Consider the following 26,135-nt stretch of genomic DNA (forward strand, 5'->3'; position numbering starts at 1 on the left):
AATTTATGGAAACTAAGTGCCTAAGATCATGTCAGGAGTGAGAACAAAATAAAAGACAAAGTACATGCACCTTTAATACAAGACAAACTCAAGTTCAAGGCAAGGACATTAGGGTGCACCCCTTGTGAGAAGCATTTCGAAAATGAAGAAAAAAGAGCTCTATTCCTAGGGTATTTCCACAATGGCTTTATAGATTGTTATGATATCTCAATTCCCATAGTCATTTCATGATAGTAGGGGGAAGCTGTATAAGAGGGAAGCAGAGATTCAGGGGGCAAAGGAGGGAATGGATTTTAATTGATACAAATTGAATTAACTAAATTGTAACATTGGATATTCATTTATAGTTGCTATTTAACTTTTTAATGAACTCTTTACTGCCAGGATGGAGTAGTTATTTCAACAGCTATATGAAATAATGGCATTAATCATAACTTTTATTTATAGAATATTAGAATTTTACTCCAGTAAATCTTAGATTTGTTTCATTTCAGAAATAAAGAATCTGAGACAAAAGATAGTAGTACACCTTTAGGTCACGTACTTCTTTTAGTGCTACAAGCAGAGTGCCCCTCGCCCCCGGGCCATATTCTTTGTTTTGCACCACTGGCTACAAATCGAGGCTCCGGGGCCCAAACCTTGACCTGCTGAGGGCCTTCAAGCTGCTCCTGAGGGTACAGCAGGCAGCTGAGGCCCGGCTTCCCGGACTGCCAGGCCACGGGGGCGTAGGATAAAGCTTTCACTAGTCTTCGCTAAAATGAGAGACAGAGCAGAAAAGAGAAAACATTGCGGGGGGTGGGGGGGGTGCTCTAGTGGTGAAGCTGGCAGCACGTTTTGTATTGGGAAAGCGTAACTTTGAGATTGCCTTTCTTACAATTTTAGTTTTAAAATCACTTTTCTTTTCTGAAATAAAGATAGTAGGTGGTGGTTGATTCACCTTTAATGTCAGACTCCCAAGTTTGTTTTTGAGCCTGATCTGAAATCTGAAACTGTAGGGACCACATTTGCTTCATAGACTCTCAACAGCCATAAGCTAAAATACTTGATTTTCATGAAATCTGAAACATAGAAATCTGTTTCAGAGACAGAGGTCAAAGCCAGCATCATAGAGCAAAGCAGTGCTGTCTCAGTTAATTCTGGTTCATGTTTACCACTAAGGAAAAGGAGACAAGAACTGTTTAAATGAATGTTGCGCTCATAACATGCTTCGTTCCAAGATCCTGTATTTGGTAAACATTCGGACGCCTGAGGCTGTATTATCACAAACTAGAGCAAACTTGTATAGCAGAAGTGCAGTATTTAATAATGTTTCATATACTTAGCTTCTAAATTTAAAAAATACATCTTTAAAAATAATTTTAAAAATATTTTCAGAAATTGGCTGTTAATGTTAGAAGAAAATACTGAAAACTGGTAGGATATAAACCAGTATAGTGGTTCTATCAAGGTAAAGGTACTGTGGGTTTTTTCCTATAATTTTCAACTTTCAGTAATGAAATAGTTTTATAACCACAAAACTCCAAATATTTTTGAAAAGTCGTGTTGTAACTCCTTGAGGCCTTGATACCACTTGGTCCAGGTTTTTGGCATTTTCTTTGCTATGATTCATAACAAAAAGCCTCACATCTCAAGGCCACCTCGTGAACACTGCACCTGTCGCTGTAGTAGGAGTCTGCAGTCATTGCTGGGTCTGTTGCAAAACATGATATCCTGTGCCTCAAATGATCACCCGGTTGGTGAAGAATAACACATTCTGGCCCACATTTCCTGAGGGAGAAACTTGCTCTGGTTTGTTTCCTTCTGAAGAGCTGAGAAGACGACCACAGTGTTTTCAGTGTGATCTTGTGAACCGCAGTGCACATGCTAGTAGTCATTGTATTAGTCGTAGAAAATTAAAACTGGCTATATAGTACAAAAATGCTCAAAAGTCGGAATAATAAAATTTTTTTAGTGATATGGCAATACAGTCTGGGCCATTGCTGCTACACTCTTTGGCCTTATAATACCGAGATGCTCTAGTTCTGTGAGTTTGTAGTTCTGTGATAAAAGAAGGATGGAAACTTCAAAGGAATTCAGATCAGCATAAGGGGGGTTCGTCACGTTTGGTGCCAGATCCGCTCACTCACCTCCCTGAGACACTGACAGGTCCGGTCTTATGTCAGAAGTTAACTGTGATGCTCATGGATATTTTTGGTCTGTGTGTTCGGACTTCTGTGAAATGGGATGTGAATAGTCTGTTTTTAAAAGCCCAGGCTTGTGTGTGTGGATAGATAAATAAGAACACTGCTGTAAGCTTGATGGGTGATAAGAAGGCTTATGTTAGAAGGTCTCTGTTTTGTTACACATTTCTCCAGCTACTAAATGTATTTTTATTATTAAATTAGAATAGTAAAATCTTATAAGAAGGGTATAAGATTGTAACTCCTAGAATAAGCATGAATTTTTTTCTTTGTGCAGAACATTACTTACTAGGCTAAGTACATTTTATGGATATGCAGTTGAAGGACTGGCTTTTTTTTTAAGTCACACTCGCCTCTGTAACATTTCACAAATATGAGTAAGGGGCAGGTTTTACCATAGTGGAATACCATACCCATATTTTAAATGCTCTGGGCACTTGACTGGGTTTTAACTCCTGTTCTTACATGAGGAATCTGTATGTTCGACCTTAGATTATAATAAAACAAGTCATATGTCTTTCTGTCATCTTCCTTGAATACGTCTTCATTCAGATACTCAGATATAAAATTTTTCTACCAAAGTGAAAAATTAGTTTTATACCTCTTGCCAAGTGAAAAAAGCCAAGTGTTCGTAGAAGAAACAATACCACTCAAATTAGTTTCAGTATTTAATGCAGGTTTAATAGTATTCCTGTATTATAAGTCATATGCTGGGAACTTGAGTGACCTGTAACTAACTTATCTTTTAGAAAAAAAGCCAGTTTGGAGAATTTCTTGCCCAGAATACCATTTTGCTTTTTATTTATGCATTAAACTTTTTACCTTAATAAGTTCATCCTTTCCTTCTTCTAAGTGTATGTGACTACTGTTCTTAAATTATGTGGCCACTTCTAGTAAGATGATAACATATTTTTGCAGCTAACTTTAGTTGAGCACATATACTGTGCCATACATATCTGGGACCAAAAACTGTCCTTGTGAAGTCATAAGAATTTAAAGAGATTCAAAGTCATAGTTAGCACTTGAGGTGATCATTTTGAAACTGATCACAGAGCCCATATTGCATAGTTAGCACCACTTGGCATCTTACTTAGTTCTGGAAAGCCAAAATGAACCAACCATTGTGTGTTCAGTATAGGTTTTCTAGATGCCTTATATGTATTCTCTCACTGTCAGAATAATTTGTGTGACCAATGAATGGATGAATGTCTGTCCAATCAATGTGTCCATGCAAACAAGATACGGCGTTTGAATTTAGGATTTATTGTTTATATCTAAATTACCAGTTTCAAATATTATACATCAAGTATTGTAGATGTAATTTGGAGTAAAAAAAATCTCTGATTTAAATACTGAAATTATAATAGTTGAATTAGTAAGTGCTTATTTTTAAGGCAAAATGCAATAATGAGTGTTTATTATAGTTTTTTTATGCAACTTGAATTTTAATAATCACATTAGGAAATGCTTGACAACTAGTAGGAATGCCAGTAGATGACTGTTAGGAAGATGGAAAGTCCATGGTTCACTCGCATGGCTGCCAAGAAGTGTCTTCTGCCTCTGCTGACGTCGGTTGAAGAGGAGAGTCTGTATAGTTGCCCATACACAGTATATACAGTCAGACAGCTCACACTGTTAAGAGATTTATTGATAATGTGACATTTAAAAAATTTAACAGGTTTTAGCAAGATAATTATATTTATTATAAAATTTCAGACTTGTTACATTTATAGAAATTTATTCTGTGATGTTGATTTTTGACTTGAGCCTCAGCTTTGGATCAAAATTGCTCAGTGTTTGACTACAATGTATATTTGATATGCCTCTTAGTCACCATGGTCATCTTGACTAAAAAGGACAGTAGTACTGCCTGGCACCTTTCCAGCTTCTGCTTAGATAACTATAAACGACAGCGATAAAGGTATGACAGGAATTTAAAATTGAGAACCCTAGGGTTAGGGTGGCAAGAAACCCTTGAATCTTCTGTTTCCATCTGTGCCATCAGTGGTACTGCCCACTAGCTGTTGACCAGAAGTAGCCAGCCCATGGGAAGTAGGGGTTAGGCAGGGTCGGCTGCAGTTCATAGTAACTCGCCCACTCGTCCTTCAGCGACATTCTCCAAGGGCGTTCTCTGTGGACAGGTTTACGGCAGTGGTAAGTTCATGGTCGAAGCCGGAGGTCACATTTAAACCGACAATTGTGACTAAGATAACATCATTATTTTGTGGTTGAAATAAAATTAAATCAGATTCTGACGTTTTCTGTACTAGATCACTTCAGCAGTTAGGAGAAATACTCTAATCACGCTTTCTCCCCTACTGAAGTGTTACCTAACCGGAAGGATGTGATACAAGATGTGATTTCAGTGCTTGATCGCCTGACATTAGTGCTGCAAGTAATGATGGCCACGAAACTCTTTGGAAGCTAAAGTCTGATCTCTTACCTAAATTCAAGTAATATTTAGATAGAGAATTTGTGAAATTTAAACTCCTCTGGGTTTTGCCATTTATTTAGGGATGGGTAATTCTGTCTTTAATATATGTAGCTGGTTTTTATTGATGTATAAAATCATTCTGAAAAGGTATTTTTAATGTTTTCTCTGACCCTAATGAAGGCCCCCCCCAAATGCTGTTATAATGGGATAGAAGTTCTGTCATCCCAGTGCCAGGGGAGTTCCTTCAAGGTAACCTAATAATAGCAGATTTTTTCACTAGGAATATGATGAAGAATGGGCTAAGAAAATTCAGAGTGAGAAGTTCCGCTGGCATAACTCTCAGTGGCTGGAGATGGTGGAGAGCCGCCAGATGGATGAGAGTGAGCAGTATTTATATGGCGATGACCGAGTCGAGCCGTACATCCATGAGGGAGATATTCTCGAAAGACCGGACCTTTTCTACACTGCAGGTAAGATGATAACCGAGGTGGAAATAAGCCGTTATCTGTGTGCTGTAAACAGGTTTTGGTTGGCCAGCCTTGCCCATTCCGAGGCTTTGTAAGCCCTTTAGGGTGTGAATGGCTGTCTGCTGCTGAGAATCTCACACGTAGCATCTGTGCACCAGGCAGCCCGGACCTTACCATCACTTTTTCCAGATTAGTCTGATGCGACCTCCATAAAGAAGGCCGTAGCCAGGAAAATTGATTGCTCTTAGTTTAGCACTTTCTAGAATGTACACCTTAAAATGATATCTTCAAGGTTTCCAACTTCTATTTGAAAATGTGATGTGCATAACTTACTAAGTTATGTTTTATATTCCAGTGTATTTCATTTTAACAGCCTAATTTTTCCAGGGTTTTGCTTTAGTTTCAGACTAGTAAACTGGTTGGGAAGATTATTCCGATATTTGATAGCAATAGTTTTTTCGTTTTAAACTCTGCTAGTATTCTCAAGGTCAAATGTGATTTTTATGTAGGTCTTACATATATTAGAACCTTGTTGATCTGCCATATTGCCTTTCTCCAGGGATGAGTTTGCATAAAGATTGGTAAGTTTTTGCATATTCCAGCTTTTAATGTGCTGGACTGTTGCCAATAATAATATTACATTGAAGTCATTTAGTTGAGAGGAAGGAAAGGATTTTTAATTAAGATCTGTATCAGGTTGGAAATAAAAAACGTTAATTATATCTTAATGGCTCTTTTTTTTCCTCCTGTGTGTTTATTATGTGTTTCATAATTGTAGGAGCAGATTGCCTGTAAATGCTGCATTACTTTGTATTTAATATAGGTGCTTGGATCTTGGAAAATTGATACTTTCATTAAGTGATTTCTTCCCCACTGAGCTTCCCAGTGGTTGGGAAACACTGCTTCGTGTCTCAGATCCACTGGACTACGTCACTGATCCCAGCCAGCCAGGAACCCTTAGCTCAGGAATGGCGAGCAGCTGTTCCTACTACAGGCAGTATTCGTGAATCAAAGTGAGCTAAAATATGTATGATATTAACTTTTTTGGTAATAGAAATCAGAATTTCTCAGAATCAGTTTTCTGGCTTTGAAGACTATAGCTACTTTTCAGTGGGAATTAATTACTAGTTTCCAAAACTGAGAACATTTGTAACCACCTCAGTAGTCAACTTTGTTGCCTTAATGCAGTTAGAACTTCAGAACAAACTCTAAAAAATTATACCACATCTCCAAAATTAATTCACTTAAATTAACTTCTGAAAATCATAAATAGCTTTTTTGAGGTACCTGAATTACAAATATTTTTATATATCTCAACTTAGAAAGCATCACAGCTGATGGAGAAATAAACTTAATCATTCAAGGAGTGAAATATTATCCTCAGATATCTTCATGGTGGATTTTCTTTTTTTATCTTTGCTCTGATGATGTGGTAGACATTTGACAGTGATTTCATTGCTGTGAGTTTAAAGGTACAGTTCTCATGTCAAGTCATCTACATTTTTTCGGTGTATTCATTATTTTAGCTAGTTCGTTTTCCATGACTAGTTCATCAACCAAATGAACCTCTTTGGTATCTCTTGATGTGTGTTGTGGAAATCTAGAAAATGCCAGCCTGTTGTCTTTCACTGCGAGCAGTTGTGTCTCCAGAAACATCGATGAGTCTGCAATGCAGCAGATCCAGTGAGTGCGCGAGCCGTCCCATGTCCCTGGGTCTCCCTGAATCAAGGCTGCGCCGGGGGCCACTTGAAGTGGCTGTTGAGCCTCAGAGGTTATAAGCTCCATGTCCTGTGGTCCCCTGGGTCTTGTCTTTTACTTGAAAGCAAGGTAGTGTTCGTTACTTCCAGTCATTAGTATCGCCTTCTATATTTTCAAACTGTCGTATATGTCAGAATGTATCTGCTTTTCTCTTACTTTTATTTAAAAAAAGGATCTTAGTGTTTTCATGTGAAATGGGAATCCAGCATCTTCTTTAGTGACAGTATTTTTTTCTGAGAGTAAAATTATTGTGATTATAATCGCTGATTAATTTCCTTTTCTATCATGAATATAATGCTGTTTGCCTTTACTTTTACCCACAGAGGAAATACCCTGTGAGGTATAAAGCTGTATTGCTACTATACATTTCTAAGTGACTGTTCACTTTTTTACTGTTACTCATCAGTGGCGGTGAGGCTCATCCTTAGCGCTGGGGTGTGAGGCTCAGAATGGTGCTTTCAGGATCGCTGTAAAGCCAGCGCTCACTCACCTGTGTGTTTCTGTGTGTGTCTTACTTACCAGGTACAGCCAAGTAAGATAGCATTGAACCATCTCAGTCATTTCTTCTCATTTTCTCCATTATTGATTTCTGTTTCCAGCCACAGTTGTAATTTCACATTTAGCTAGCTCACCGACTTTAAAAAATAAAGTTTATTCCAGTAATAATATATAAGATGATAATGAGTTTTTTTATTTTTTACTTTTATTCACAGTGTGTATAACTGACCCTAAGAAATAAGAATGGTGATAAATTACTTGTGCTGATGATAAATTTGCTCTGATTTCATCTGCATCCCAATGCATACCCGTTTTACTCATAACCTTATCATCATTACTTGAAGGGCCTCAGAAAGGTATTATATACCTATAATCTAAAACATGTCATTTAACTTAATAACCTAAGTATATGTAATGCTCAGCTTGCAAAAGTGCTCTGCTGTGTGTCTCTGTCTTCTGTCTGTCCTCTGGGGGTTAAATGTCATGCAAAGCTCTCTGGCTCCTTGTTGCTGTCTGAGAAGCAGTCAGGTCAAAGGTCAGAGTAGGAGCTTGATTTTGGATGCAGAATGCTGAGAAACAGATAGTTCCAAAGAAGCCGAGGTGCCTGAGCTGAGGATTTAATGAAGGCGTAGTCTGACTTTTATGCCTCATTCCAGTGAAGAGGTGTCGCTCGTACAGAGAGCCGCCTGAATCGTGTCAGGCCATTAAAGGGCACTCACTGTAGAAGCCATGGTCTGCTGAATGAATCGTAGTGCCCCAGGATTATTAAAAATTAAGTTCAGAAGTATAAATTTACTCATTTAATAGGCTTATTATAAACTAGTTCTATTCTGAGTAAAGTTTCTGGCTGACTCTTGAGAATGTGCAGTTTGCTGTCCATTTGACGGGCGCCCAGTGTGTGGCTGCCTGTGTCCCGCATGTCCTCTGGCTGCTCATTGCCTCGGTGAGGACACTGGGACCGCTGAGCCAAAACTAGGTCATGCTCTGTGTGATATGAACTCTTAGAGCATAATTCAGGTATCTTTATTTGCTTGTATTTATATATGAAGTATTTGAGTGTTAGAATCTTTTATTTTTCTGGCATGCTGAATTTCTTTCAATTCACTTTCAAAGTGTAGTAGACATTTGATTTTGGCATTTTGCTTAGTTTAGTTCTTCTGAAATTGGCAGATTTCTTAAACCTGGATCCTCAATTATTTGGTTTCAGTTTAACGGAAGAATTCGATTTTTGCAGTCTTAACCCTAGTTAATTTTAGCTACACTGTCACGTAGTCTTAGATCCGTATAAAATTAATATTGTTTAGCTGCCTTACTCTAAGTCTGTGGTGTCTATTCATTTCCTATAATTTCATTTTTGTAACTTTTTTGTGTTTAGTTGGTCTTTTAATTTATTAACTTTTAGAGGACATAAAACTTCTAAATACTGGACTCTTAAGCTACCTCTTAAGTATTTTAAATTTGCTAAAGTAGTAAGACAAATACCAAAGGTATTCATTAACAATTCAGCAATTAAATAATCCAAGTCTGTAGTATATGAATACAACAAGTGGGCATATGTAACAAATGAACGGAACAGAAATCTGTGGAAAAGCAAATTGCTCTACTGGTCATTGGCTAACTCTATTACCTAATTTTACCTTTCACTCAGTTTTTAATATCCTTACTTCTCAAACAGAGCTTGTCATTTAATTCCTGCCTCTTTCAAGACTTTAACCAGTTATGCCTCTGCCTTCTGTCTCTACCCAAGTAGGATTTTCTAACCCCTGCAGAGCAGAGATCCCTCTGTAGCTTTTTCTGCCTCCTGCGTTCATGCAGTACACGTATCCAGTCCTGTTGTAGATCGTTTATTAATGAAATGTGCTGTTTAATTCCATCTTAAGTGTTTGTCTTATATTTCACTTAGCCTCAATTTCTTGAAAACAGGAATTATGTATTGTTAATTTTTTGTATTTCCCACAGGACCTAGCACAGCATTGTGCATATGGTAGGTGTAAAATGACCATTTGGTGACTGAATAATTTTCTTACTGTGTCAGATTCATGAACAATGTTGTGGAGTGACCTGGCCAACATTTCTCTAGAGATCATCTAACCCAGAATACTTCCAGAAAAGGAGACTTTAAAAGACCTTAGAGCTTTCTAAATCGTTATTACTAAAGCTGTATACTAAAACATATTAGGCTTATACATAGGAAATCCCTGAAACCATCACTTAGATCTTTTTTCCTCACATTCTTATTCATAATTCTATCAAAAATAGGTTATCTGGACTCTTTGCTTGGGACAGATGAGCAAGTGTCACTTTAAAATTGGAGAAAAGTAATAGTTAAAGACTTAGATTTACGAAAAGAAGCACTTTATAAACAAAAGCACCTCGGAAAGAACGCCTAGGGAGCGGAGCCGCCTCGCACAGCCGCCAGGTGTGCCCAGTGACCGAGGGCCTGGCCGTGTGACGCCGATCCTCGCAGCGAGGATGGGGTCGCCAAGGAGCGACTTCAGCCGCGCTCTGCCTGCTTCTGGCAAACACAGTATAGAATAAATCTACAAAAACTCCTACCCCGAGCTTGCCAGTGTGTTTCAAGTTTGGTGCCTAAAGCGTCGGGCATCGCTGCTCTAGAGATTCACCGACCCTGGTCCTGCCGCGCAGCGAAGCCGTCTGGGTCTGAATGGGGACCTGCTGGAGCGCTGCCCGCCCCGGCTCCACGCCAGGGCGCCTTGTCCTGCCCGCTGTTCCCTCCGCGCCCTTGCCGCCCCTGCCCCTTCTCTCTCTCGTCCCCAACACCGCGAGCCCCTCCGGAGCAGAGGTGGTCCCGCCGCCTCTGTGCTAGTGCAGGGCCCCCACCTGGCGTGCCCCGAGGGGGTGCCCCCGTCGCGCCGGGTGCTGCCCCTGCCCCCGGAGGGAGGCCCACGCGGGCCTCCCGGTCTCGTGCGCGCGCACTTTCTGCTGTGTCGCCTAATAGAATCGTTTCTTCTGACCCCTTACACGGGCTCTTCACCTGTTCCCATCCTTCTTCCCAGACGGGTTGATGGCCGCCGAAGGAGCCGCGAGCCCGGACTTCTTCGGGGATCACCACCTTCAGAACGGAGATGCGGTCGGCCAGCACGCGTTTCCTGGCAGGTAAGTAGTCCTCTAAGAAAGACCTAACATAAGGTGTTCCCTTTGTTTTTGAAAAGTTGGAATTCTCTTTGCTCTCCATTTCTCTATTTTCATTAAGGAAGGGGAAAAAATCCTCAGTATTTTCAAAAACATGTTTGTTTGATTTTAAAAGAACTTACGAATTCACATTCGCCATGTAAAGAAAACATGGGGATCACAGATCTGAAAAAAATATATGCTTTATGGCTTTGGAAAACACAGGCCGTCTATTGAAATAGACAGTCAGTCCTTTCGCCGAATTAGTGAACCCAGATTGTTTCTAAAGTGTTTTCCAAAGGCAATAAAATATATAAAACAAGAACAGTTATTCACACATCACAATTTTTAAAAACTGATGCTTGACTGAAGACTTTTCTTCCCTGGATGGCGTTCAAATAAAATAGTTAAGGGAAAAATACCTCCTGTCATGCCAGCCTTGCTCTACAGCAGGCAACCTGCTTCGTCACTGGCGTCATAGATTTTTCAGATCTTGGCTGAAAGTGTACATAGTATTTTCCCCATCATATTATTCCTAGGCGTGTAATAGTTTAAGATGAAATTTATGTTGCAGTTTCATATTAAATCAGTTCAATGAATAGGTATAGTCTTATTTGACCTTAAGACTATTTTTTCTTTAAATTGCTGATTTAATTTCCTCTCCTAAAATTCTGCTTTTCATGGACATAAACTCTCTTCTCTTTGTGAATGTGTTAATGTATTTTTTTAATGAATAGTACAGTGTGATCAATATGTTCTAGTACTTAATCATCAGTTGTAAAAAGATTTTAACAATAATAGTAATTGCTGCAATCATTATAGATCATCTATTATTTATAGTCTGTTATACAAATATTTATCATATTTATTTTAACCTGTATGGCAACATTTTAAAGCATTATTATAGCCATTTTACAAATGAATAAATCAAGGCTCTAGTAATTTAAGTTTAAGTAATCTGTTCTCACAAGTAGAATGGTAGAGAAAAGTACTGAGCTCTGGCCTGTGTGTCTCCATAGCTTATGTTCTCTCCAGTGTAACGTGAAATTTCATTTACCATAGTGACTTCTGCATGTTTTCTTATGACAACCCGCATTAAGAAATACCTTTCATATTCAGCTCAGTGCACACTTACTTTGTATTTATATATGTATATACATATATGTATGTGTGTGTATGTATATGCCTATATATGTGTGTAAAACAAAAATTTCTTAATTACCTGTAATTGCACAATGATATTCTGTTTTATTCTATTTCATTTTTGAAATGCAGATTACAACCCACTATACTGATTTCACAAGTCATTACTGGTTGTGACCCAAAGTTTAACACCATTGTGGTAAAACCTAGGCTAGGATTATTTTATGAAATTCAGTAACCTTGTATATATGTAGTTCACTATTTTGTTGTGGAATTTAAAGAAATAATAGCACTTTAGCAATAGTTTCATTGGTATACTGAGTCATCATGGTAAGAATCTCCTTGCCTAGGGAAATAAAAGGTAAACATGGTTAAATACCAGAAATCATATGGCTTTTGATTACTTCTGATGTCTGGATTAGCTACAATTATTGAAATAGAGGTTGTGTTTAATCATTACAACTACTGTACTCCCATCATGTGACAATTCATTATATAGATGTTTTCTGAAGCATAACTGGAAAAAGAAGAAAGGATTTGGGTATATAATCCTGATTATTTATATTGACGGTTTTTGCTGACAGCATTTACTAGATTGATTATCTGCCATTGATGTTTTACTATGAACAAACATTATTTTGGTATCTCTGCAGATACTGCCAGTCTAAAGAAAGCAGACTGATACTAATCATGAATTACTCTGAAAAGATTCACTTTCAATTTCCTATATAATTATATGATTCAGAACCTAAACATTTTCATTAAAATTAAATATACAAAACAATAAATTTATGAGCTAATTCAGCAAAATCTCTGATTTCTAGTTTTCAAAATGGTCATTTTATAAAACAATAAAAAAGTTTTGAGAGATGGCTATACTCAATAAATTATGCCCTGTGTCCAAAGATTTCAGGATTTTATTCCTCAGTTGTGTTTAAGTAAAGTTTTACAAAATGAATTGGGAAAAATCCTCTTGCCTTTAAACACTCAGTTCCTTTTCAAGAGTAAAAATATTTACGCTTCTTTTATGTCATAAAAGACACCTCACAGTACTGTTGGCTTAAAGGATTAGTTAATAAAACTTGCTGGATTATTCTTTCAAATCCAAAGAGTGACATGGTTATTTATTATAATCATTTTGATTTGAGAACTGTTTGCTCTTTGAAAAGCACTTCTCTGAGAAAGTTAAGTCTTTCATCTGTCTTTTGTAATTTTTCAAGCCTTAAATTATATAGCTATTTAAGTTTCTCCTTTTATTTCCAGAAGAAATAATTTATAGTGAATTTCCTTAGTTTTTTCGTAGGTTATAGATCAAATAAAAGGGGACTCTAAATTGTGTTAGCAGAAATGCAGAGACAGTATACAGGATAGCAAAAGCTCATAGTCGTTCTGTGCTACATTCTGTTTTATTGACCTATGCTAGAGTCATTTACTTTCTTTTAGTTAATAAATTTTGGTTGGTTAGGATTCTCTTTTAATAGAATTTCTTTGCTCTCCTCTGATACTACCAAACCATGGATCTTAACTCTGGCTTATTTTTTTATTCTGCAAAGATTTAAGTATTTCAAATTGCTACATAATTATTCACATATTTTGGCATGATAATTTTGCTGCATAATATTCCAGATGTGAAATTTTAAACAAATAGCTACCTTTCACTTCTGATATCCAAAAAGTAAATTTAAAGCCTATTAGATCAGATAACATTGACTTAAAATACTACTTTTGAAATTCTTTATTTTTAACTAATTTTAAGCAAAATAGGAATATTTTTTGAGACATGTAAGCAAAAGGGTTTGAAATCTTTGTCTCACTGCAAAAATGAGAATAAGCAGACATAGTGGGTGACATGAGTTTGGGCCAGCTGTGAAAGGGTAATATCTTGATTGAATTTTGAATATTGAAAAAGCTGATTCCTTAAATACTTTTAAAAAGGAAATGTTAAGTATTTTGAGGGGTTTTTTTTTTTTTTCCCTTAAATCCGGAATTTGTTCAGATGACTTGCAGATTCTTTCCCTGGTGTTTATTATGTGTATTTCATAAACAAGCTCTGTCAAGTTATCTGCAAGAAAAAGAGTAAAAAACTACTGTGTAAAATGTGAATCTTCATCCTTACCATTGCTGTTAGTGATCTGAGAACATGAAACAGTGAGCCAGTGCCAGGTGGATGCCCTTCAGCCAGAACTTGTGGCTTTCCAGTCTCTGTATCCGTTCAGTGGGTCCAGGTAGCACACGATCCAGGGTCATGCAAGGTACAGAATAAATTTCTAATTTGCATAATGAAGGTTTTTCTAACTTTTAAAAGAAAAATCCTTCACTTTCTTCCTAAGGTGAGAAAATTTAGTAATAGGACAAATGTGTTAAAATGGGGCAAGTAAGCCAAGTTTAGAGAGTGTGAACAGTTCAAATTGATTTTCTTAAAATCCAAGACAGGGGTTCTTCTTAATCTGCATGCCTGCATTTTTGTAATAAAGCAGGCAGTTTAATTGGAAACAGTGAAAACTGTTAAACTCATCTCTTCTATTCTGCAAGGGAGACTGGAAGTTTGATAAAATAGACACTGACAGTCGGACAGCAAGTCCCAGGTCTCAGACACGTGTCACCATCAGTTTGAGCCGCTTGGCGCCAGTAACTCCCGACATTCAGAAGTGATGCAAAATGCATCAGGGCTCCGAGGCATTAGCTGCAGGGTCACCAGCCCCAGCGGGTCAGACGTAGATCTTCTCCCAAAATCTGAACTGGTGTTAGAAAGTGAAAGTGGAACTTGCTATTGAAGCTGATTAAAAATAATAGGAGTAAGACTAGCTTTTTCCCCCATTATATACAATATATCCACACCATATTTTTGGACCGTTTTTTTTTATTATAACTCTTACTTTTCAAGACTAACAAGAACCTCATGTTGAGTATTTTTAAACTGCTTCCAGCTTTTACAAATCGGTAAAATTGCAGAGACTGCTTAGGTTTCCTTGGGGCTTGAAAAATATTTTTCAGAGGGCCTGGCGTTTCTTGTGGTGGCGCCGTCACATCACTGACCGACTGCGTCGCCGGGGTCAGAGGTGAGCTAGATGTGCACATTGCCCGGGCCAGCTGCTGCTCACACTTCCCTTTCTGGGCGTGTGTTACATAGCCTGCTTTTTCTTTCTTAGAATATTTTGGCATTCACTTTTCTGTTCCTAATATGTATTATGTATTACACATATACACCTTTAATTGTTCTCTTTTTTCTCAGACATTAAATCTCACTGGAAGTGTTAGTTGGACTTCTAAAAATCTTACTGAATAGAACTAACATTATTTCCTTAATATGTAAGAAATGATCTTTTATACAAGTTTTTAAATGCATAATTTTTCCTAACACAAGGATTCTCCTTGTAAACATTTGACTTTTTTCTTTAGCTGTAAGGCTACAGTAATAATACTCAGCTCGTTCACTCAGTCTTTTCACGTGAGAAGGACAAACGCAAAATCACCTTCCCCGTCTGAAGGGCATCGTGCCGTCTACAGAGCTGCGTGATGTTCCTAGAACTGTGTATTATGAGGTCATTTCAAAGCAGCTATTCAAAGAAGAAATCATATTACCATCTGTGTTACAACCCTTAGTTTGGCCCATCAAGAAATTCTTTTATGTTGAGAGGAATATAAATATGCCTAGAAAATTCCTTATTGGTAAGCCCTACGTTCCCGTGTCAGTTTTTAAATGATAACCCAAACTTGCATTTATTTTAATATTCTCAGTTTTAGTGACCTTTGTTATTGTGGCAGTAGTGTAAAAATTATGTGGAAAGATCAAAAGATAGTGAAAAGGATCTTGAGACACACTTCCTTGGGTGGGTGCTGCAGCAAACCCTGTGTTCAGCAGCATTTTCAGAATTAAATGAATTGGTAAATATGTATGAAATCTTTTAAAGAAAATCAACTGAAACATCGCTTTATTTAAGGTGTTTTAATTTTTTTCCAAAAATAATCACAGCTTTTTTTGTTATTTATTTATTTTCCTGTTACTATTCCTCAGAGGAGAACATGCTTCGCGAAGCCCTTACAAAAAACTCCTGACTTTAGTAATTTTTCCTGGCACAGTGGTTACAAAATCAAGCAGCGGATTCCATTTTCGCCTGTCAATTGCCAAAGATTTTTTAATGCTGAGACTCGCACATAGGAGCAGAGGGGTACTTGCATACGCCTCGGGGGAGAGTTTACGTGGGTAGTACTTTTGTGGAATGTACTTGGTCAGGGAGAACAGGAGCCTTAAAATAATCACCTCCTTTAACTCTGTAACTTCATTTCTACCAATTTATCCTTATAAAGTAATCAGAGATAAAGACTGGATAAATAAATTATTTAAATAAAGTGGTGGCTTGTCAGCCAGAATAGCTACACTAAATGTAGCAAGTGCACTCAGCTAATGTGGCATGAATGTTACTTTCTGCATCTACTTTTGTGCCACATGGTTTTTCCACATGCTATATTAAGCCAGAAAAGCCAAAATGGGTAAAAATCTAGCAATAGATACTCACTTTCTGTAAAATTCTTCATTTTTTAAAAGCATTGGCCACACATTTTTAATTTGCTCCTTCCTTATTGAAAATTTTTCTTTAAAAAATAATGCTCCTCACCTCGGATGCTTTGAGAGCATAGGATTGAGCGCACCACTGCCACGCCCAAGATTCCAGCCACGGAAGCCGGCGGTGTGGGGGTGCTCGGTCATCCGTTACATTCATGCGACACGACAGCAGGTTCACCAACGTAATCCTAACATGTAAACTTGTCTTCATTTAAGACAGACCTATTATTAAAAAACATTATATTAAATACTCTGTTATAAATTTTTTTTGAACTTCCTGACTACTCTGTGTATGCAAAGTGCTGTCACACAGTCCGTCCGCCCTTTGTTCCTGGCCTGCACACCTGCATGGTCCCCTAGTGCTTGCACTTTGCTGTGTCTAGGTCAGGATATGTGCTGGAGTTGCTTCTCAGTTTAAATGGGATTTTCTTAAATCATGATTTCATAAGAGAACCTCTTCATAGAAACAGTGGGGTAGAATGATGACAATATGCTGTGCACTTGTACAAGTTGCTGTGTTTCAGGGTGTATGACTTGATCTAAAAATATCTAGATCTGTGCACATTTTTATTGTAACTGTATTTGGTTATCTGGATGGCATTGTTTTTAATGTATGTAAATGTTACCTATGTGTAACCAATGGAAATAATTTTTTAGGTGGGAATGAAGTTCTTCCCACCTTCATCAGATTAAACAAGAAGTGGATGATAAAATTTCTTGAAATGAATGAAACCATCATTGACAGGTAAAAGTAGTCATTTCACTCTTAAACTTGTGAGGTGGTGAAAACAGGAGAACAGGAGTGGCAGTAGCTGTGTAACAGTTCTGATGAGAAAGTCACACCAATGCAAACGAAGGGTTTTCAGACTCATGAGACTGTTGCTCTAACACAATCCTTACGTTAAGTAACATTTCTAAATACTCCTACATACTTATAAATACTGCCAGTATTTTTTTTTTCCCGCCCAGAAGGAATGTCTTAGGAGCCTTCTAAAAGTTTAAAAGACCTTTCATTTAAGGCTTTTTGTGTGTGTGTCTAAATCTAAGTATCGAAAGACTACTAACACACTCCGTTTGCACACCATCCTGTACCTCATTTGGTCATCAGCAACTGTGTGCAGTGGACAGGGCAGATGGTGGCAGTGTGTCCCTGTTCTAACCAGTGTAGACATTAAGGCTCAGATTTTTTAAGAAATTAGCCCCAAACCAGATGAAGCCTTTAAACTTGGTAAGAGCCAGCACTCTTACTGGTACACATTACTTCCTCCAAATGGCAAAGCAAGTGCAGGTCAGGCTAACAGTGACTTGAGAAAATTTCAGAGCGAGGGTTAAAATTCAGAGTAAGATATGCAGGTTTTGTTGTGCAACATGATGTATTGTTACCCATTTTGCTTTAGTACATTTGACGTGCTTTACTGCAAGTCAGTGCTTCCAATTGCTTGGAGGCACTTTGCTAAAATTTTTTTAACACTTTAAATTATTTTAAGTAGTGAGTCCGTTAAATTCTGTACATGTTAATCCAGTTGTATAAAAAATGGGTATAACATGAGAGATAAATGCGATCTAGAACAGGTAGTGTCTCATGCAGATCATTTATTTTGCCAGTTGTCAATGTAAATGTTTATATGCTGGATGCTATTGTTTTATGCTTGTAAGTGAATTATCATATATTAATTTTAATTGTCTTACTTGGATAGACTTTTTATAGTTAAAACTTCTTTCTAGCCCTAAAAAGCCAAGGAAATTCGTTTCCACAGCTTGGATTCTAATGATTTGCATTTCCCATGGAGAATTGAATTAGGTTTTATTAGCAAATTGGGTCTATAACTTTTAAGGCCAGATTTTATTAGATTCTCACACACCAGCATTAGCAAATTGTAAACTTTACCAAAATACAGAAATCCAAGCCAAAAACCAAGCCTTAGAATCCTGGAAACTTGGGAAGATATTTTAACCTAGAGAAATTATACTCCTGACTTGGAAAAGTATTTTAAGTGATTTACTTTCCTTTGGAAATTTAGAAGCAACAGACTTTGGTGACAGAACTGCCCTCATTGAGTTCGTGTTAGTTTTCATGGTGATCTCAGCAGGTTTTGGAGGCATGCATGTTAGCTGTATATGAAATCCAAAGATGCTCCCAAAGAAAACCAAATTTATTGTCACTTTCTTGGGACTTGAGTTAGAAGAAGAAATTCAGCATAACTGAGCCTATAAATAAAAAGAACATCTGACTATGACTAGATCCTATAAAAACGTTAACACATCAATTATGGCACAGCACTGCCGTGGAAGAAATGGTGGGGAAGTAATCCAGTCAAGACTGGGAAGTTAGTTATATCGCTGCTGTGTAAGAGTGGTTATCTAGGGTTAAAGTTCACGTTTTTATATGTACTAATTAAATTTTTGTTGTCTAAATAGATGTATAAAAGCTAGTTGTAAATTTAAATGGAAAGAGAAAGTCCTTGAGCAAAGATGACTTTTTGTGACAGATTTGACTATGAAATGCTTTTATTTTCCAAGAAAATTGGCTTTTTTTTAAGGGAATAGGATGTGAATCACTGTTATAAAGACTTGCTTATTCACATTCTAATAAGAAAAATGAAGTGGTATGGAATTTGGTTGATAAGTACCACCATCCCCTCCAAAAAAATGAGAAGAAAATAAAGCATGTCATCTTTATTTCCATTAAGTCTGGATTCAATGATATTAGCTTTCTCCTAAACTAGCTTCCTCCTAAACTCAGGGATATTTTCTAATTTAAGTTTGATTTATTCTATCCCATCTCTGTCTTGATTGATTTTACAATGTGATTTAAGTATTTATGAACAGTTGTTAAAAAGTTCTTACATTAGAAATGTTAAACCAAATATTTTCCTTTCGTATTAAAAAAACAGATGAAACCTAGAGCTATAGACTTTACATATATTAATTAATTCCCATGTTCTCCACATTTCCCATAGCCCCTCCAGATGTGCTATTACAAACAGCTCCCCCCTCAGACACGGGCCATTCAGGCTCTATAAACTGATTTGCACTTACTTTGAATTTGTACAGATCGCAGATGAATTATTAAAGTAGATGTGTATTGCCAAATAAATCTAAGAGCAGAATACCGAGCTGAGTGAATGAGAAAGGAACGCGCGAATGTAGAAATGTAGGCCTGCCTGCCTTCATAGGCTCAGTGGCCACCTTCTCTGTTTCAACCGAAAGAAAAGTTTCTCTTTTTTGTTAGTATGTTTTTTTAAAAAAAGTCTATAAAACTGCTTACAGAAGTATCTAAGACAAGACCAAGGAAACGTAACGTTCCAAACTCAGCCGGTCCTAACCGCCTGGGCCGCCGTGACAGCTCCTGAACAGGAGAGTGCTTTTCCCCCAGCGCTGTTTGAACTGCCGGAGAGGATTCGCCTTGCAGGAAGCAGCCAGAGCGCCTATTCAGTTCCCACTCGAGGGCTTTGATCCTTCTGTGCTGTCACGTCTCTGGTTACATGGCCCCTTTTTCGCTGCCGTAAATCGGCCGCAGTCAATGTGAACAGAATTTCCTCCTCGCTGATCGCAGGCTGTTAACAGGCCCGACCACAGCCAACAGCCTGTTTGCAGAATTTCAGCCTCGATGTATGAAAACAGTGCAATCAGTTTAATCCTGCTGTCTTTGTGATTCATTTTATTGGGCTTTTCTTCCTTTTTAAGTGACCTACTTTATCATTAAGTGGTTGCAAAGCCAAACCTGGGAGAAAGATTTAGAATGTTAATAAACTGAGAGAGGAGAGGCCGGGGGGGAGCCCGTGTAGCGCAGGGTCAGACCCAGGGTCTGCTTCAGGATGGGGGGGCACCAAGCCCTTCCTTCTCTTCAGACAGAGCAAGCTCATTTGTTATCCCTTTGATTATCCATGTTCAACTTCAACATAAATTTGAACATAATGAGTTTATTTAATAAGTCAGAACATCATTTTTCGAATTTGATACAGTAAAGATTCCACAGTATTTAATGGAATTTAAAGGATTTTTAAAGACTTGATCTGTACATTGTAACAGTTGTTCTTAAAGTAAAAATGACATGTACAGGCATCCGCTGGGCCAGCCTACCAAATGGGTCCTTGCACGTATCAGTGACATGATGAATATTTGGTGAATAGATCAGTGGAAATTCAAAGTCACATTTGTGTAGGCTGAATTTTACACATTAAATATGTGCGTCATCATCCTGATGTAGGATAAAATCTCAAATTTTTGTATTTTTTTCCTGCAGTGAAACCACTCAGTTGAGGCATTGTTTGGTCCAGTTGATATACGCTGTTAAATTCACTTTTCACTTGAACCTTTTAATTTTTCTACTGCCTTATTTTGAGGATGGCCACGGGAACTTGTCTCCCAGGGAACTCATTCTTGGGGCCTAGTTTAGACGCTGCCATACAGGCTTGATCTTCGTTCTAACCGCATTATTTGAGATGTTACTCTTCCAAAATGGTCTCGCCTGTGTACAGTCTTTGATATGCTGGCTAATAATAATGATGGCATTTGTTGAAATGTATTGATGAGTGCCAGGAGTGCTGATTGCTATTTATTACATCTCTCACCTAATTCTGATCTTCACCCAGGGCAGGGAGGGAGACCCCATGAGGGACACAGCAGCCTGCAGAGTGGGGCTGCGGCCCGGCCCCCATCTCTGGTCCTCCTCTTACCCACCTTTCTGTCTTCCCCCCTGTTTTTTGAAGTCCTGTCAGTCCATTTTGCTCAGCACTCCATCCTTTTTTGCGTTCCCGGGGGCTCTGCCCTTCCTCCGGACCATTCCTGTCTGCATAGACTGTAGTCAGGAATCTCCTACACTAATAGGCCCACAGCACCTCCCAGCCGCGCCTGGTTCCCACTCCCCGCCCCGCAGGCAGTGTCCGGCCTTGCCCAGAGCACCGGTGCCCTTCACGCGCACCCTCGGCTCTCCGCGGGGTCTGACAGAGGCCCGGCCCGCCCCTCGGAGCCCCGCTCAGCCCGCGCCGCACCCCATCTCCCTGCGTCCTTCCCGAGCTCCGCGCCGTCCGAGCTCTGCTGGAAGTTCCTCGTCCTCATCTTCAGATGCTGGTTACCCCAGGGCTTGGGCCCAGTTCTCAGGCCAAACCGTTTGGGGGGCCCTTGTCTCTACACCCACCGCTGGGGGATTTCGTCCGCGTTGCAACAGCTTCAAACACTACCTGCGGGCGTTCTGTCCGCCCGCCCCTCCCAGCGCCGGCCTCGCTTCTCTCAGTTTCCCATCCCATCGAAGGAAAACCATCCGACTTAGCGTTTGACCGGCTTTCCGCAGGCACACAGGTTCTCCCCGCCGCTTCCCTGTCCGTACACGTCGCTGCCGCCCAGGAGGGCGAGCCACAGGCTTTGGGGTCTCCCTGGACCCCCTCCCTGCCCCGCACCACTGTCCCTCTCCCCAGCACAGCCGACTCCAAGTCCTGCCGCGTTTCCAGACTGTCTCAGATTCACCATTTCTTCGCGTTCCCACCGCTAGTGCCTGCTCCCAGCCCCTGACGTCTGTCACCTGAGCCATTCGGCGCTCCCCTGATTAATTTCCCTGCCTCTTCACTCATTTTCCTTTGCAGTCCATTTTTACACGGTAAGCTTGACGATCTTTTCAATGTGTAAGTCAGATCATGCCTCCCGCCTTCTTTCATTGGCTTCCCACGCTCCTGTAATGAAATGGAAATGCATTGCTGTGGCCTGTCAAGCCCTGTCCAGGCGGACACTCGACCTACGTCTGCGGCCTCACTTCCTGCAAACGCCCACCTGCTTACAGTCCCGCGCGCCTGAGACGGCTCCGTGCCCCTCGGAAGGCCCTTTCTCGCCTCGGCCCCACGGGTGCCGTCGGCGCGCTCTGCCCCTGACTGTGTGCGGAGCCGGCCTGTTCTTCTCTCTCCAGGCTCGGCTGGAGCGCTGCGTCCCCAGAGAGACATATTTTTTTTTGACAAAACGATCGAGGCAGCTCCTCCCGCATCCTCCAGGTACTGTTTGGGCGCCCTCAGTTATTTTTTGGTTCATTTGTTTATCTACGTCCTTCCACACGACCAGAAGAGCAAGAACTTTCTCTTAGTCAAAGTTGTATTGTTAGTGCCTTGACACACACTAGGTTCTCAGTAGGTATTTGTTTAATAAGTAAGTTATAAGGGTCAGAACCAGTGTTCAAAAACATATATACACATATATATATAATACTATGCATACATATACCGGGTATATAATATGGTATATACATACATTGTTACATATATATAGTAAATGTATCATTTAATGATACTCCAGCCGAGCCTGGAGAGAGAAGAACAGGCCGGCTCCCCACACAGTCAGTCTTTGCTGTATTTTATTTTCGGTATTAAACTCTTTCCACAATACCTTAATTTTATATTTAATCTTTACTATTTCAGTATCCTTTCAAATGTACAATGCATAGTATTAAATGATATATATACTATATTATATATATGTAACAATGTATGTATATACCATATTACATACACAGTATATGTATGTATAGTATTATATATATAATGCTAAATGTAGTATATGCTTGTATTATAAAATTGTTGGTAGGTAACTTTTTCATAACCTGTATCAAATAGAAACTGTTTTGAATCACAGTATTTTGTGTAGTACAGAGGCCGCCTCCACAGTTAAGCTTGAGGTAAGAAGTTCTGAAAACACGTGTATTGCCCGGCCACGTGTCTGACTGAAGATGCGGACGGACAAGTGCTCACCTCTGCTGGGCGTGAACGTTCTCTCTCTCAAAAGCCTTTCATTTATCGCCAAAGGAAACTTATAATGTCCCAATATGACAGGTTTTGTATTAGTTTTCATTATCAAATAACCTGTATTTTATAGAAACAAATTCTACTCCAGACTTTAACTAAATAGAGGGTTTCTTTGATCTGGTTTCTTTCCTGTCACTGGGTCTTAACTAACGACCTGTCAGTGATCACTGATCAGAAGTGTGGCTTGTACTTGAGAAAAGTGATTAGTGCTTGTCTAAACTTTGTACTTCTATCATCAAAATTAATCATCAGTGAATGGGAAGTCTGTGTATGTCTGTGATCTCATTCTGGACTAGAGACGCAGACCGAGCCCTGCAGCGTGCCGTGTGATTAAAGATTTTAACTGATCGGTCTTTTAGATAGCCTAACAAGGAACATAATTACTTCCTGAATTATCTTCTCTTTCTTGGACATAGCATTCTTTCTCAAGTTATATAATTGTGTGTATTTTTTAAGCCTGTTTTTTTTTGTATAACTGTATCTATAATTGATAGATCCCACTTTTTCAGAAATTCTTCCCATTTCAGGTTTTTCCAGCTAAAAACAAACCACCTTCACATTGACCTGCCAGAAATTAAAAGGCAAAGCAGTCTTAGAAAGGAATCCAGATTTGTGTGGACAGGGTCCAGTGGCTGATTTAGAGCCTCTCAAATGCGAAAGAATGGGAGAAGGCTTCTGCGAACCTAGTTAGGCAAGTAAATTTTAAATGGCAACTGTAACTTAAAAATTACATCTTCTCAAATTGATACAAGAAACGCCATAAACCTATATTTACATGGGTGTTCAAACTCATGCTGAGATCTCTCTTGAGGTGGTACATCAACAGGAATTCTTGAAAGAGTCAAAACGTTTTTTTTAAAGTTCTGAGTTTTAAGGACTTCATAAATGTTTGGACTATTATAATTTAACTAGTTCTCTGACTACACCAGGGAAAAAAGAAACTATTGCAATTTCTTAAAATTGTATCTTGCCTTTTGCTCCCAAAGTCAGGGCGTGGGCTACTGTTTGTGGTCGGCACATGGGACCATAGTCATTTTAAATAAGTCAATTTGTAATCTTTCCTTCTTTTTAATGCTTGAAATGACTAATTTAGAGATACCTGTGCGCTAGTTTGAAATATTCCCTAAGCCCCCATGCTGCTTATAATCTCAGGGATCTACTGTGCATTCCCCCCACCCAAGAATTCTCATAGTTGCCCAGCTTTGCTTTTAGGTCCCAGTTTGTCAGGTGGCACAACCCCAAGGCAGTGAGCATCGCAGAAAGAAAATGCCTGACCTGGCCACTCCCATGACCTGTGTCCTTTACTGAGAGAAGCCGACACTCAGCAGTAAGCCGGGATCAGCAATGTGATGATTTGTGTGAAATAACTAAAAACCTAACCCCTGATTTACTGCTTTCAGAGTAAACTCACTGAATAAAAGATGAAAGGGCATATAAAGAGCCTTTGCCCAGTATGTTTCACCCCTAAAGGTGGTGTATCCTTTGCATTGGTCATGGCATAGAACCTGAAGGGTTTGATCGAACAACCTTATTTATACAAGCAGTTCAGTCTCACTACGGGAAAAGGCAGGAAGGATTGGCCTTGGCATCATTTTAGTGCAGCAACAATTAGCTGCCTGTGTGTAGCATAAATCTCTGTAAATTATGTAAGAGCCCTGTAAGGGCAAACAGAAAGCATGTGTAAGAAGCATGCCAGATATGATTGAGTATCTCTTAACTGTCTAGATTATACGGCAGGATTTCTTAAGTATTTTCAGAGGAGGCTTTATCATTTTCATATGTCATAATAATAACCCAAAATGTATGCTCTCAGAGTCTCTATACTGTTCTTGTGAGAGACTTGGAAATATAATAATCTCAAGGCACAGAGATGTTAAAGGGATAGCTGTTTTTATTTTTCAATATTTTTACCAAAAAAAAATCATGACAGAGTTACAGATACAGACTGGAACAAGTTATAGCAGTGGAGACAGAAATCATATCCAGATATTCTGGTTTTGAGGTCATTGCACCCCACTAACTTTAATAAAATTCAGGAGTTATTGATAAATTCATGCTCACATTAATTTTGCTGAATTTAAGAAACAATTCCAGTCCTTAAATCAAGGGACAAAAATGCCCATGGAGATCAGTGATAAAGGAAAAAAAGATGTTTTTTTACACTGCTTTGAAATGACTTTAAAATATGGAAATAGGATACAAAGTCAGAAAAATAGCTCTTAGAGTCCTGCACTTCTGCGCCCCAGTCGGCACTGGCTTTGCTTGTGGTCCGTGCTGCCTGCGCCCCGAGGGTGTTCAGCCCTGTTCTGTGAAGGAAAGCGAAATACCTTGTTTCATCATCAGAAGACTGCAGTCAGTCTTCAGTCATCAGAGTGACTTGAATCAGTCTGTTTCTTGACAATCTAAAATTCACCGTAGGCCTAAGTAGAAAATGAATTTGCCTGTTTTTTCAGACCCATAATGTAACAAACATATTCTCAAGGAATAAGACAGCTTCCTGAGGTCTGAGAGCAGAGGTCAGCCCTGCACCTGCTCCCCCTGCGTCCGGTGTGGCGCCGGCACCTCGCACAGCACGCCGAGCTCCACATGCTGCTGCTGCACTAACGCTGCAAGATGCGATCTTAGGAACTTACTTGGGGTCAGATTTTCTAGCTTTCATGCTCAGCATGCACTTTTAATTTGTTTAAATACAAGCCTCCGTTATCTACACTTTTAGAAAAATATTACTGTTTGATTTAGTTACCAAAAAAACCGTTATATATTAACCACTATTTGATTTTTATCAGCCAAAGGTAATTTGCAGATTATTTAGCCTAAAAATGATTGAGACGAACGAGTAAGTGGACTGTGACATAAATTGGAAATTTTACATCAAGGTGCTTATATTTGCTAAGATTTTTGAGAGTATTTTACCCACCTCTTGTGTTAAGGTAGTGAAAGATAGTGAAAAGTTTCAAAGCCATAGTAAAATGTTCCTAAGCGCTATCATTTATGTAAGGACCTCAGAGACAAGGTTTCAGCAGGAGCTTCACATTCATTTTCGTTTACGAGACTGACACGTCACTGTGTGCAGCGTGCACGTTACTACCGCTCTGATTACGGCCGTATGTCTGATTTCTGTCTGCTTCACAGAGATAGGGAGTTGGTACCACCCATCCTGCCTAGTGTGACCGG

At 39.1% G+C, this 26,135-nt stretch overlaps 1 protein-coding gene across 4 annotated transcripts in view; it reads left to right on the top strand.

Moving 5' to 3' along the window:
- Nucleotides 1-26,135, top strand: part of KIFAP3 (kinesin associated protein 3) — a 114,073-nt gene that overhangs the window by 75,328 nt on the left and 12,610 nt on the right. For all 4 annotated transcript variants that reach the window (XM_073222136.1, XM_073222137.1, XM_073222135.1 and 1 more), the window contains 2 exons: nt 4,895-5,084; nt 10,355-10,454. In XM_073222136.1, coding sequence (XP_073078237.1) covers nt 4,895-5,084; nt 10,355-10,454 — 290 coding nt within the window. The remainder of the gene's footprint in view (nt 1-4,894; nt 5,085-10,354; nt 10,455-26,135) is intronic.

Source organism: Manis javanica, chromosome 14 (genome assembly GCF_040802235.1).
Source record: "Manis javanica isolate MJ-LG chromosome 14, MJ_LKY, whole genome shotgun sequence".
NCBI lineage: Eukaryota > Metazoa > Chordata > Mammalia > Pholidota > Manidae > Manis > Manis javanica.